At 36.2% G+C, this 15,342-nt stretch overlaps 1 protein-coding gene across 2 annotated transcripts in view; it reads left to right on the top strand.

The window, feature by feature from the left end:
- The window catches only part of fkbp16 (FKBP prolyl isomerase 16), a 45,540-nt gene that overhangs the window by 356 nt on the left and 29,842 nt on the right, over positions 1-15,342 (top strand). For both annotated transcript variants that reach the window (XM_079875066.1, XM_079875067.1), the window contains exons 1-3: positions 1-601; positions 1,682-1,851; positions 2,239-2,327. The exon at positions 1-601 is cut by the window's left edge and continues 356 nt beyond it. In XM_079875066.1, the coding sequence (XP_079731192.1) occupies positions 19-601; positions 1,682-1,851; positions 2,239-2,327 (842 nt within the window). In that variant the 5' untranslated portion in view covers positions 1-18. The remainder of the gene's footprint in view (positions 602-1,681; positions 1,852-2,238; positions 2,328-15,342) is intronic.

Genomic DNA, 15,342 nt, shown 5'->3' with positions numbered 1-15,342 from the left:
ACTTTTAGGAAGAGATAAATGGTATCCATAGCACCGTGTGAGGACATGGAACCAGAAGCTGGAGAACTGGAGGAGACAACATTGGAGTCTGAAATGTTTGTAAAATCAGTTGGGGACGAAGAGGAGGAGGAGAGCGAAGAAGGTGTTTTGCAGCCCTGGCAGGAGCTCCAAGAACCAATCATGGAGCTGCAGAGAATGAATATCACAGGAAAGGAGGATGAGAAGAAACCAATGGACGACGAAGAGGATGAAGAAGGAAGTGAGAAGAAAGATGAAAATGAAGAGGTAGAAGAAATGAAGTGTGCTGAAAACTTGAGCAACATACCCACAGATGCTAAATACTCCAGCAGCGACCCAACCAATGAGCCCATTCCCTCAAATACTCCCATCAGCCCACCTGAGAACAATGATTCAGACACAGAGGACAGGAGAAAACTGACAAAGACTCCCAGCTTTGGGAAATCAGTTCGGTTTAAGGACATCGAAGTGGAAGAAAGGGACAGCTCAGATGACTCTCTTTTTCCAGATTTTGACAATGAAGAGTGGACCAGCACCAGCTTTGAGGAGCTGTTTCTGGCAGACGACTGGAAGGATGTCACAGGTATGTCCACGATGACATATTTGTTTAGTCTGAAACAAATAAAAGCCATCCAATTTGTTATCAGGAAATCATTGAAAATCCCCCAAAACCTGAATCTTTGCTACATCTGTATCTTCGCTAAATGCCTAACATGCCCTACTGGCATTTTCACAGTGACGCCAATGCTTATAAGAAGAACCTTTTAGTGAAAAGTTCTTAAAATAACCTTTTTTGTCTTAAGCTGTGGTCACATTTAACATTGAGAGAAATCCAAGCATTTCAATAGGAATCAACGCAATCAGGAATTACGTGGGTGAAATATTTCCCTACGCAGAATTTGCAACGGGTTCAAGTTGGTCACGCAGATTTGTCTTGTTGACCAACAGAAAGCTGCTTGGTTGGAAAGTAAGTGACTTCTATGGGAGTTGTACATGCTTCATACAACAACACAGTATTGACAATAAACAATGGACCTTTTTTGTCCACAAAATTTCAGTAGAATTTGTGTGAAGAACATTTTAATGATCTGAAGAACATTCCACTATAAAGAACATTTTGTTCAATAGAAAGCACCATGGATGTTAAAGGTTCATCGATTTATCTAACCATAGATGCCAACAAAGAACCATTTTTAAGAGTGTATGATATACCAGTGTTGCTGATATAGGCCTAATATACCAGTATTGCTGATATGATGTTTTGGATGTAGTTCTACACCATGTGATGTTGATGTCCCCAAAAATCTTCTTAAAGGGTTAGTTCACCCATGTCATTTCCAAACTAAGAAACTGTCTCTGTGTTTTTTGTTCAAACAGCAGAGTTCAATGTTGTTTTGGACCCCATTGACAGTCATTATAAGGACAAAAACAGTTATTTTTTGTTCCACAACAGAAAAAAAAAAAAAGTTGTACAGGTTTGAAAGTAAATAATAACAGAATTTTCCTTTTAACTAGCAGCTAGTTGAAAGGAAAAGGTTACTAGCTTAGCCAGAAAGACACCACACTAAGAACATCCACCACACAGTTTTACACTATTGCTTCAGGGTCTTGTTGATCTCTTTCCCCTCCCCCGTTTTCACTCCACTACCCCAACCGCCTGTAGATGACCGCCTGCTCAGGAAGAAGGTGTTACAGGCCAGTCCCGAGAATGCCATGACCCCGGCTTGGGGCCAAGAGGTCACGCTAAAAATGCAGGGTGTGCTAGAGGATAGGACTGTGGTGGAGAAAGACTGCAAGCTGGTCTTCGTTATCGGAGAGGGAGATGTCAACCAGGTGAGACGCAGACAGGCAAAGGAAGGGCAACCACACACTCACACACACACTCACAGGAAACTCTGGAACACCTGCCTGCATCTTGTCTATCACCTCGCACCTGCTGCCTGCAGAGTTTTCCATAGGGATTAACCTGTGTTTTCACATGTTGAGTTCTGTATGTGTTTACTCAAGGCTGGGAAAACGTCACCTCCTTGCTGATTCACTTTTCAGTGGAAAGTTAGTAAGGTCAATCTTGTTTGCCAACACTGTATTAAAGCCTTGAAGACTGCAAATAAGCGTTGTTTTCTCAAGTTATCTTGTTGAGACTAAATCTAGATATGTACAGTAAAATCTATACAGTATGTGTTATCTGAAGTTTAAAATGTGCCCGTTTTGCGTGTATAGGCCTTGGAAGAGTGCACCCTTTCAATGAAGCAAGGGGAGATTGCTTTACTGCTTGCAGACTCACAATACACCTATGGACTCCTGGGAAGGTAAGAGAGAAATATACCTGTGTTATTTGTCCAATAATGCACACACTGACTGGGTTTTGGACTAAAATACAAGCAAGTTTTTTGAAAGGTGAATTTAGGTTGGGTAGTATAAGTACGGGAGGGTGTAGAGCACAGCTCAACGGGTCTCTTGTGACATCAGTTCGAAAAAGTCAAGCGGTTTCTATCCTCACAGGGTGGGACAGAGTCCTTTTATACCTGTTACTCTCAGGGCAAACGGTCTGTCCCCAGTATAGCTTGTTAAATGAACCATGAACAGCAGCAGATGGCTTTCCCAAAACACCATTGAGGACGTTCAGGAACCCCTCCCCTATCCTCTTAATTCTTTAACTATAGGCCATCATTTTGTTTAACCACTTGCTTCACTCACTGATTTACATCGTGAGGGTGAAAACTCACTAAAACGTGAGTTCAGTTTCACTTACGTGGCTGATGGGTATCTTTTCAGAAGTATAAATGGAAAAACAGTGCTGTCTGAATCAGCACATTCCCTGGAATTTGTGACACATACATTAGATGATTGCAAAACTGACCCCTTATTAGGCAACCCATGCACATTTGGTGACATTAATATAAATAAGAAGTAATGTACATGCAGTAAGTGACCAACATAGATAATTATAGAAGATAATATATATATATATATATATATTAGGGCTGTCAAACGATTAATCATGATTAATCGCATCCAAAATAAAAGTTTGTGTTTACATAATTTATGTGTGTGTACGGAGTATAATTATTTTCTATATATAAATACACACACATGCATATATATATTTAAGAAAATGTGTTATTTATATATAAAATATTTATATATAATATAAATTATATATAATATAAGTATATATACACAGTATATACATGCAAATATTTCTTAAATATATACATGCATGTGTGCGTATTTATATATAGAAAATAATTATACACCGTACACACACATGTATTATGTAAAAACAAACTTTTATTTTGGATGCGATTAATCGCGATTAATCGTTTAACAGCCCTAATATATATATATATATATATATATATATATATATATATATATATATATATATATATATATATAAAATCAATTTTGTATATATATATATATATATAATCAATTTTATATATATAAATATATATATATAAATATATATATATATATATATATATATATATATATATATATATATATATATAATATATATATATACAAAATAAAAATCTTGTTTTTTTTGTGGAAACCATGAAACCTTTTTTTATGTTTGATGAATGGAAAAGTCAAAAGAACAGCATTTATTTGAAACAGACTTATTTAAACAATGTAGAAGTCTTTACTGTCACTTTTATTAACAAATTTAATGCTGAATAAAAGTATTAATTTCTTTATATATATATATATATATATATATATATATATATATGTATGTGTGTGTGTGTGTGTGTGTGTGTGTGTGTGTACTGACAATAATATACTTTTATATACATATTAATATAATGCTTTAGACATTTAGTAAATGAAACAGGCTAGTACCGATAGGCTAGTACTATTATAAATACCTGTTTCATTTTCCATGTGTTTACTTTGTATTCACATGTTCACAAAGTAAATCCATGCATGTAGATAAGCAGTGAACGGTCATGTGTTTTTCAGAAGACGTTCCAGAATTAGAGATTTTCCATTGTGAATCGCCTTCAAATCAATTGCACGGGTAACCATGTGCTGTTTTTGCCTATAGTTCAGAGGGTATTTCAGGCATGAATTTACTTATTGCAGATTTACTCGTATAAGCACAAAATGACCAGAGATTGCCCAGAGATCTTGGGGGAACGGGAGTTTGGGGTCATGTTGTTGTTCTCGTATCATGATTGTGGTCTTGAGCTTTGGCCTGTTTGTATGCTAACTACACAAGCGCACATGTGTGTGTGTGAGTGTCTGTGTGTGTGTGTGTGTGTGTGTGTGTGTGTGCAGCGCATGAGAGGGCTCAGGAGTGATCGTTAGCTCTGGCTTGTAGCAGTGCAGACCCAAGGGCTGAAGGGACATGCTCCTGTGTGATAATCTCTCTTTGGCCCTGTTATGAGTGGTGTCCGCTGGGAACTAGCAGTCGTGAGAGGCAGACCCATCCACAGTTAATGGTTGTTTTGATGCTACTGATTAGGACTGTGAGCGGCAAACTTAAATTTAGCACTGGCCCTAAGGTAGACCTCACAGGATTCTTGCCAGCAGTTAAAAGGATGACAGCAAAGCCACTGTGACAACATCTCCTCCCATGGCACTGAATAGGTACAACGCACACACACACACACGCACCTACACACCAACAATGCTTCCCTAAATGTAGCTGCGTTTAGCAAAGGTGCTAAAAGTATACACTCTTAAAAATAAAGGTTCCATAAGGGGATTTTCACAACGAGGTTATATAAGAACCTTATTTGGTTAAGGATTTAAGATAAGGATTTATTGAGTCCACATGTCATGCAAACAAGAAACTATGCTTTTAAGTACAGAGTGAGAGCTGTCATTCAAACCACACAACTTTGCGATGCTGTTTGCGAAACACTGACTCGTTGAACTATGCTGATAACGACGGAACTTGCGACCATTGGCTAATGATGCTTTCGGGAAACGCACACTAGAGCCGTACTGACAGACTGGGAAGAGAGGTTCTGCAACAATGTCAAATAATGTGTTTTTTTGAACATTCAAGCATGAAAACCTATTCTAGTAGATCCCAAAATCAAGACACTGAAAAAGGGCATAATATGGCTTCTTTAAAGCTACACGCTGTGTAATTTTTTAAGTTGATTCTTAGCAAAAAACACTTTGTTCTTTCAAAATGATATGTGCTCATTAATGTGTAATTACCAACTAATCAAGTATTCTCGTAGGCGTAGAATCTGCCATTTAGAATACATACGAGCGAGTCGCTCGAATGGCGGCAGCCATGTTGCACCTCCATCTTGAAAATACATTAGCCAAAGAGGGACATACCTGGAAATTCAAGCTTCGCCTTCCGCGTTTTTACACTCAGTGGCACCGTGACGAATGCGAGGGGGAGATTACTCGCGACTGCCGGCAGATTTGAAATAATACGGCCACCGTAGGAGTTAAAACGCCCTCGGAATGGGAGGGGCTGGAAAGTAATATTCAGTTGGTAGTCATAAACAATTTCACCGCTAGATGGGAGAAAATCCTACACAGTGTAGCTTTAATAATATAAAGAACTGTTTTCCACTATGAAGAACCTTTTGTGGAATGGAATGTTTCCATGAATGCTAAAGGTTCTTCATGGAAAACGGTTTCCGTTCTTCAATAAAGAACTTTTACTTTTAAGAGTGTATACATACACTGTAAAAAATTATCATGATTTTAATGGTAAAAGACTGTAAAAATGCTACGGTAAAAAACTGTTAATAGGCTAACAGAAAGTTTCCGTACAATAAACGGTGAATAACTGTGTTAGATCTAACTGTACATTTAATGTAATTTTACAGTAAAATACCGTTATTGGAAGTGAAAAAGAACAAGGCATTGTGTAATTTACAATGAAAAACCGTAAATTGACATTCGCACAATTTCCTGCGTGACACTTCACATTTGATGTATTTTTTTATATTTTTTATTAGTTTTTTTTCTAAACAGTTATGTACATTAGGGTTTTTTGTTACATTTAATGTTGTTAAATTAATGTTTATTGCATTTTTTAAATTTCATACGTGTTACCATGTTGGTGTTCAGAGTTTGTGTGAATGACACTGTGCATAACTTTGTCAGCGTGTGGAAATGCTGTTTGTGATGAGCTTTGATTCATCATGTGACTCATCACCACTGTGGTTGTCAGTGTATTACAATGGAACAAAATAGATATTAGTACTTCAATAGATTGGTAAATTAACATTATATCAGATAGTGAAATATGTTTTTTTACTGTAAATTTAAGTTAAGTCTGTAAAGCCAAAAATGTTGCTACCGTATTTTCTACAACCTAAGCTGACAGTTTTTTTACTGTAAATTTCAAATAATTATTTTTACAGTGTAAGTTTGAACTACCCAATATACTTCTACTATCTTAAAAAAGTGAACAGGATAATACAACCAGGGCTTAGATATTCGAGAACTGAGCTTCTTTGACAAAGAACTAAAAAAAAAAAACTAAAAAAAAAACATCACCTCCAACATGTTTTCTTATTTGACAACTGTGACGGCTTGTCAAAGTGGCAGTACGCAAGATGGAGGGAGAGGAAAGTGGCTGAGAGGAAGCTACTGAGGTAAGAAGTGAAAAAAAGAAAGAGTTAAAAGGAGCATGAGAAAAAATCTCATTTAGTTTCTCTCCAGTGACTGTGGCACGTATTGACTGAGCCCTGTCGGTAGCCTGTTACAGACAGCGCTGTCTCCACCAAGAGCACTTCACAGCTTTTTGTTGGAGCCGACGGCAGACAGACTGATTCAACTGACTGTGATTGGAGTCGCAGCGTTGTGTAGAAGAGTGCTTTTTCTTTCCGTCTCTAATGCATGCATCAGTGGCTTATTAGTTATGGAACAGCAGGTGACTATTTTCTCATTAATGGAGGTGGATCAAGGTTAAAGCACACCCATGTTGATCTCCCGAAGAAAAGCACATTAGAGAAACCAAGTGACTCTGATCACATCTCAATGTTGCAGATAGTTTCCAAATGTGTGAGTGAACCCCTTTAGTCACTGACCTGTAGGCATACAAATAAAAAGTATCTCTGAAGCTTTCAACAAATACCAAGATCAACAATATTATACAAAAAAAAAAAAAAAAAAAAAAAAAAAAAAAAAAAAAATACACAGAACTTCGTACATTAATGTTAGAGGGAGTGTTGTTATTGTTAACTAAAACTATTAAAAATAGTTTTCGGTAATTGAAATAAAGCTGAAATTGAATAAAATATAAATAATAGATAAAAAAACTAAGAAACTAAGAACAGTTTCCCTTGTAACTAATTTAAATATAAAAGTTGAGGTTGAAGTACTATTACTAAAATGTAAAAATAAATAAATTAAAGCAAAAAATCAATAAATATTACAAAAGGACATTAATAATAATAAGATTAATATAAATTAAACTAAAATTAAAATGAAAACTGAACATATAAAAAATAAAAGCCAATTCAAGAATGAATACTATAATAGTATATGAATAATAAAAAAGAATAATACTAATATAATAATAATAATAAGAAGAAAACATTTACAGTGGCTCAAAAACAAGGATTTTTTCCCCCTGCCAGGCCAGAAGTATTTGTTTTAACAGCCAACATTTTTTTTGGCGGCACCACAAAAAGACAAATTATTTATTTATTTATTAAATATTGTTTCTTTACTAAATGTTTTATCCATTACCCCCCATTACCTACCCATAGACCATCCTTATTGTTGAACCCTGATGTGATTGTCTGTATGATGATACAGCTTCAAAATGGGCCATTCACTATACGCTAAGTAATGCCATAGTAGCCTTTAAATTCCTGTTTATTGTTTTATACATGAATTATGATGTCATTCTAGAGCAGATGGCAGAGAAGATGATATGTTTACTCCTAGCTAAGAAAAAGTGCTGCTGGTGTTTGTCGAAAAGCCCCCCAAACACATTCAATTTGTTGTGACTCACCGCCACCATTTAATTTATGTTTGGCATTTGCATAGAATATGCCAAAGACAGCGATGATACAGAAATCCCAGACCTTTTTAAAAATGCTCCTAATATAAATGAGTCACACATTTTGCTGGAAAACACGATAGCAGATCACCGCTCACCCCCTCACCCTCCATCACACAAACACACATTGTTGCTTTCTCACTAACACACACTAAAAACACACATAGATAGACAAACACACCCTCACTGTGAACCCCTCGCTCCTCTTTTCTCTCTCTCAAGCTTTTATCTGTATACTTGCCGGAATCCAACACCCCCGACAGATAAACATGCTGGACATGGGCAAATAATAAATTAGTGTGTGAGCCGAGTACAAAAGTTCTCAAGCCAAACAGAGCCGTGTGTGTGTGTGTTATGGCAGAAACACAATGCTGTCTTCTCCAGCATGTGCGGAGACGAGGACCACCTTCTTATTGGTCTTGGCGGAGGGACTCAATGAGCCGTGCTAGAGAGGAAAGTGTGTATTTACCCGGACATCGAGACATGTCGTAAAATTTAATGAACAAACCCCAGATGGCTTGGGATGAACTGGAGTGGATCACTAACAAAAATATCAAGCTGAAATTGTCTCATAAAAAAACTGGTTGTATTCATGTTTAAAGCAAAACCCAGTCCCTAAATGACCCCTAACAAGCTCAGTGCTCACTAGTGGAAGATCCAGTTAGCAAATATACAGGCATAGTGGACGACTGGGATTGAACATAAGGAGAGCCAAAGGTCACTGGACACCTTAGCTCTTGCATTATGGCCTTTTCAGGGAAAAACTGTTGTTAACTACGGTAAAGCTAAAAACAAATCCTTATACCACATGTCATGGGCTGGTCAATTTCAAGTTAGCTTGGCATTAAAGGTAACTTAAAGTGAGCCTCACTCAAATCCTCATCTAGAATTAAAGGAATAATTTAGGTTCAATATCAGTTAAGCTCAGTCGACTATGGAAGCTTGTTTCCGCCACAGAATAAAACATTTTAAAAGATTATTGCGAATTTTTATCTCACAATTGCGAGTTTAGATCTCACAATTCTGACTTTATTTCTCAGAATTGCGAGATATAAAGTCAGAATTGCGAGATATAAAGTCAGAATTGCAAGATGTAAAGTCAGAATTGCGAGATATAAAGTCAGAATTGCGTGATATAAAGTCAGAATTGCGTGTTATAAAGTCAGAATTGCGTGTTATAACAAATATAAAGTCAGAATTGCGAGATATAAAGTCAGAATTGCGAGATATAAATTCAGAATTGCGTGATATAAAGTCAGAATTGCGAGATATAAATTCAGAATTGCGAGATATAAAGTCAGAATTGCAAGATGTAAAGTCAGAATTGCGTGTTATAAAGTCAGAATTGCGTGATATAAAGTCAGAATTGCGTGTTATAAAGTCAGAATTGCGTGTTATAACAAATATAAAGTCAGAATTGCGTGATATAAAGTCAGAATTGCGAGATATAAAGTCAGAATTGCAAGATGTAAAGTCAGAATTGCGAGATATAAAGTCAGAATTGTGTGATATAAAATCAGAATTGCGAGATATAAAGTCAGAATTGCGAGATGTAAAGTCAGAATTGCGCGTTATAAAGTCAGAATTGCATGTTATAAAGTCAGAATTGCGTGATATAAAGTCAGAATTGCGTGTTATAACAAATATAAAGTCAGAATTGCGAGATGTAAATTCAGAATTGCGAGATATAAAGTCAGAATTGCGAGATATAAAGTCAGAATTGCGTGATATAAAGTCAGAATTGCAAGATGTAAAGTCAAAATTGCATGATATAAAGTCAGAATTGCGTGTTAAATTCAGAATTGCGTGATATAAAGTCAGAATTGCGTGTTATAAAGTCAAAATTGCTTGTTATAAAGTCAAAATTGCGTGTTATAACAAATATAAAGTCAGAATTGCGTGTTATAACAAATATAAAGTCAGAATTGCGAGATATAAAGTCAGAATTGCGAGATATAAAGTCAGAATTGCGAGATATAAATTCAGAATTGCGTGATATAAAGTCAGAATTGTGTGATATAAATTCAGAATTGCGAGATATAAAGTCAGAATTGCGAGATATAAATTCAGAATTGCGTGATATAAAGTCAGAATTGCGAGATATAAATTCAGAATTGCGAGATATAAAGTCAGAATTGTAAGATGTAAAGTCAAAATTGCGTGATATAAAGTCAGAATTGCGTGATATAAAGTCAGAATTGCGTGATATAACAAATATAAAGTCAGAATTGCGAGATATAAAGTCAGAATTGCGAGATATAAAGTCAGAATTGCGTGATATAAAGTCAGAATTGCGTGATATAAAGTCAGAATTGCGTGATATAAAGTCAGAATTGCATGTTATAACAAATATAAAGTCAGAATTGTGTGTTATAAAGTCAGAATTGTGAGATGTATACATGCAATTCTGAGGAAAAAAAGGCAGAATTGTGAGATAAAAAGTCGCAATTATCTTTTTTTAATTTTATTCTGTGGCGGAATCAAGCTTCCATAGACAGCACCTGTGGCATGATGTTGACCATGACAAAAATGTATTTCCACTTGTACCTTTTCTTTAAAGACGAAAATTCACATATTCAATTCATTTTCTAAATGCATCTTATTGTGAACAGTTCATCCATGCAGTTTTCTTTTTTTTGTTTTGTCATAACTTGACCGACTGACATTCTGGTGACATATTCCAGACTTCTCCAATTATTTAATCCTCATAAACCCCGGCCCTTTCTTACAATCAACTGCCCTACATTTTTTTTCTTTTTTAATGATCTGTTTCACTTGGATGTGCGTCACATAGAAGAAATGATCTGTCACTACTTCCCTTATGTTGCAACTTTAAAAAAAGCAAAGATCTGGGTTGCAGTGAGGCACTTATAATAGAAGTGAATGTGAATCTGTAAATGTTAAAATACTGACTGTTTCAAACTATAATGCTTAACCTTTTCTGAGGAAAGTTACTGTAAATCCAATTTTAGTGTGTTGCCATAAAAAACGTAATTCCTAAACCCTAAAATGTCAATTGTCAATGACAATTTTTACAGCTCAAATAATACACTTCACAGAAGAATTAATGTACCGGTAAGTGCTTTTATACAATTATAAGCTTCACATTTCTGCTTTTAAATCCTCAAAAAAGTGCCGATTTATTTCCACGTCACCTTGATGATAAGTTAAAGAAAAGGAGGGAAGAGTTGAGATATTTTTTATGCTAAAAATAAACATTATAGCACACCACACATACTGCTGTCGATTGAGCATAACTTGTACTGAACCTGGAATATTACTTTAATTATAAAAATCGATTGTACTCTTTTCAGTTTATTGTCTTACTGTCAGAAATTTGTTGACTTTGACCTGAACAAATCTGACAGAAAATGATGAAATCAAAGCATTTGCATTGATTCTCCTTGATTTTTTCATTTAGCTGTTAGCATATGCTAACGATTTGGGTTTTATTCAGCTCTGTCAATCTCTAACAAAGCTGTAATATCATCATTAATCATGGTGAAGCTCTTCCACTCTTATTGTAAAACACCTAAACTTGGCATTCTTATGAAGAACACAAGTCTTTGTTTACTCAAATTCATACCTCAGAATGAAAGAAGAGGTGCAAACAGATTGAGCTTTTCAGCAAACATGTTGTGAGCTGTGGGTGTGTGAAATGAAGAGACGTCTCTCCTATCATCTGAACGTCAAATTGTGTGATGAGGATTTTGTGATTGAACTGAATGTGCCATTGATAAAAAATCTTCCGGCTGCACTGACATATGACACATTCTGTGCTCGCACGCACAATCGCACACACACTCGTACTCGCGCGGCCAAGTGATGAGTCTGTTCACAGCATGGCTTTTAAATCAACACACACAGCTCTAGGTTCTGGTGACAGTTAGCGGGCCAAGTCATGAGAAAGCAGAAGAAAAGTACTGGCAGTGACTTCTATCTCACTCAGAAAAATGACTCAGCAATTCAAATGGACAGATAAAAGACTACAAGTATCAAACATCTGTTTTGGCAAAACCATTCTTGTGCTCCATGCAGAAAGACACAATGGAAATACATACAGTTATACATTGTGATCTGATTAGTTAATGGATTAGCTAACTTGACTAACAATAAGACGTGTTTTTACAGCATTATTAATATTTCTTCATGTTAATTCATAAAACTGATGTTAACAAATGAAACCTTACTGCAGTGTTATCGACTTTTCTCGCAATTGCAACTTAGCCCAATGTGTCTTTAAATCACAATATTTATTTTCATTCTATTTTTAACTCTGAGGTGAAAAACAGCTGTTCCTGTGTGGTGAACGTGATTTCAGCGAGTACAACATGTTCCTGGATCAACATCTTTATTGATCCTGGAACAACATACCAATCAACCAATCAGGTTTGAGTGACAAGTTTACAGTTTATGTCAAGTTTAGGCTTACAACCAGGGTTCAGTGCTTCTACATCAGTGTTATTCACCTATCATTTACCTCTAATTTTAGGGATAAGTTATGGGTAGGGTTAGGTTTAAGGGTAGGGATAGGGTTAGGACTACATTTCCGGACAGGAATTTTGTTCCAGGATCAACAAAATATGTTTTACTTGGCAAATCACGGTGACCGTATATTTGTACGTTTAAGTGGTTCATAAGTGGGATGTGTGAATGTGACACTATTTCACTCATGCATGCATCAGTGTATGCGTGTGTGTGTGTGTGTGTGTGTGTGTGTGTGTGTGTGTGTGTGTGTGTGTGTGTGTGTGTGTGTGTGCATGTGTCTCAGAGAGAGAGAACTTGAGAAATTGCATGACTCATAGTGAGTGACCAATCACTGCTGACGTGCAGCCCGGGAGCTACAATGCATTGTTATGAGGAGCTTTTGAGAATACTGCCAGGAAGCCTATTGGCTCAACATCAACATGCAACTGTGTGTGTGTGTGTGTGTGGTTCAGGTACACCGGCCTACGTTATGAGGACAAAATGTCCCCCTAATGATGGCAATATATCCGAAATTCTTGTCCTTGTGGGAAAAAAATGTATGGTCCCCATGAGGAAAGCATCTTATAAATGATACTTAGTGATGTTTTCTGTGACGGGTAAGTTTAGGGTTAGGGGATAGAATATACAGCTAAAAATCATCATTATGGAAAGTCCCCATATGACATAAAAATGTGTGTGCGTGTTTTAGCTTTTACGGTTTGCAAGCAATACTGCAGTATGATTAAAATGCATGCAAATATCAGAGGAAACATTGTCACTCAGTGTCATGTGTAGTTTTGGAAACATTCCAGCAGCAGGTTCATGATAAGGGCTGTTAGCTGTCATGTGATGTCTGAGATTAGGACTAGCTGGAACTCCTGTAGGAAAGTGAATCAGAGCCACTCCCAGCAGTCACGCTGCAGTCAGGTCAGAAACACAGGCATACACGTTCATGCATGTCTGAAAACACACACACAAACAGTGGCGTCGGTTTCACTACAACTTGGATGGTGTTCAGTGAGCCACTGCTAAGGTCATTAACCTTAAAATTAAAAGGATTTTTGCCATATATAGGTTTTTTAGTTTTTAATTCTTCAATAATGGTGCAATCGTTGAACAGTCTGTGTGAACTGACTAGTTTGTGACTAGGAGCAGAGTCATGCTACCCTGGTAATCCAGAGTTCTTGCGAGAGCACAAGTTGAATTTGCTCAGCGAGTTACTCTGGTGTCGAGTAATGATGCTCATTAAATATGCCCCTCGATCTGAGCTGCACCAATCACATCGGGTTATCTGATACAGGCGAGCTAAACAGATGACGACAGCGCTGTGACGTCGAAGTCATTAGTAAACATTGCAAGATGGCTATGGATGAACACCAGTTGTTTGAAACGGCTTTGGCCGCTACAATGAACGAGTTAGACTTGGCTTTTTATCTAAAACAGAAACAGAAGACGCCGCTCGAATCGTTCCTTTGCAAGAAGGACGTTTTTGCTGTTTTGCCGACCGGATACGGTAAGAGTCTAATCTACCAGTTAGCTTCGCTGGTATAAGCGTATGGGTTTATTGTTGTGATTGGTCGTAGTGTTATCCAATTGCGTGCAGTGAGATTTTCAAATGCATGCTTGGTGCCACCCTTCGAGCTTGCCGATTTCCATTAGTCGACGCCAGACCATTAATCTTTCAGATTTAGGTCTGGATTTCCAGACTAGAGTCATGCATGCATTTTGACTATCAGCATAAATTGTGTTAGCTTGCAGCTTATTCTGATATAAGAAATCATTTATACCCACTGCAATCATGTTTTAAAATGAATTATTATAAAATGTGTGTTATTTTGTGTGTGTTGTGTTGCTGTATGTGTATGTATACTGCTGCTGTCTACATAAAATATTGCTTTTCAATGACAATAAAGTAAAGTAAAGTTCTAGCCCTACTTGCTCACCTAGACTGGGAAAGGTTGTTGACATGAAAAGTGAACAATCACTGTTAGTTTTACTCAAACACTCACACAGCAACATATGTATATGCCGGGCAGAATAGAAATGAGTGTATATAGAATTTCTGTCCACCCTAATGTAATATGTACAGATTATTTTACTTACACAACACTACCATTCAAAAGCTTTTTATTGACCTTTCATTTGATCAAAAATACAATAATATAGTACCATTTAAACTAATAAACTAATTTATTCCTGTGAATTTTCAGCATCATGACTCCAGTCTGGAGAGTCACATGACCCTTCAGAAATCATTGTAATATGCTGCTTTGCTGCTCAAGAAACATTTCTTCTTCTATTATTATTAGTTGAGAAAGGTTGTGCTGCTTAATACTTTGTGAAAATCATGCAAATTGTTTCAGGATACTTTAATAAATAGAAAGTTCAAAAGAACAGAATTTATTTGAAATGAGGAATGTTTTATCTAATTCATCTTTACTGTCACTTTTGATCAATTTAATGCATCCTTGCTGAAAAAATCAAATCAAACGGACCCCAAACTTTTGAACGGCAGTTCAAAAACAAAGCAGAACATGCACTTCAGCAAGTCAGAATTAATTTATTACTTTTTCTACTATTATATATATATATATAATATATATATATATATATATATATATATATATGCACAATGAATACATTGTTTAATCTGTGCAACCTCATAAAATAGGCTAAAAACAAAACAAGATATATCAGACCGTAACCCAATAACGTGGTGCAAACGAGTCATTTTGAGTAGAACATGAACTCCATCACAAAAACAACTTGACTGCGACTTCAACAATAAACAGTGTAAATAAACTATTAATGATTCATGTTTATTCATTTCAGAAAATTGCACTGGTGAACTATTACCC

The sequence above is a fragment of the Squalius cephalus genome (assembly GCF_949319135.1).
Source record: "Squalius cephalus genome assembly, chromosome: 6".
Lineage (NCBI taxonomy): Eukaryota > Metazoa > Chordata > Actinopteri > Cypriniformes > Leuciscidae > Squalius > Squalius cephalus.
Note: the sequence above shows the minus strand (reverse complement) of the source record. Positions and strands in the feature narration are given on the sequence as shown.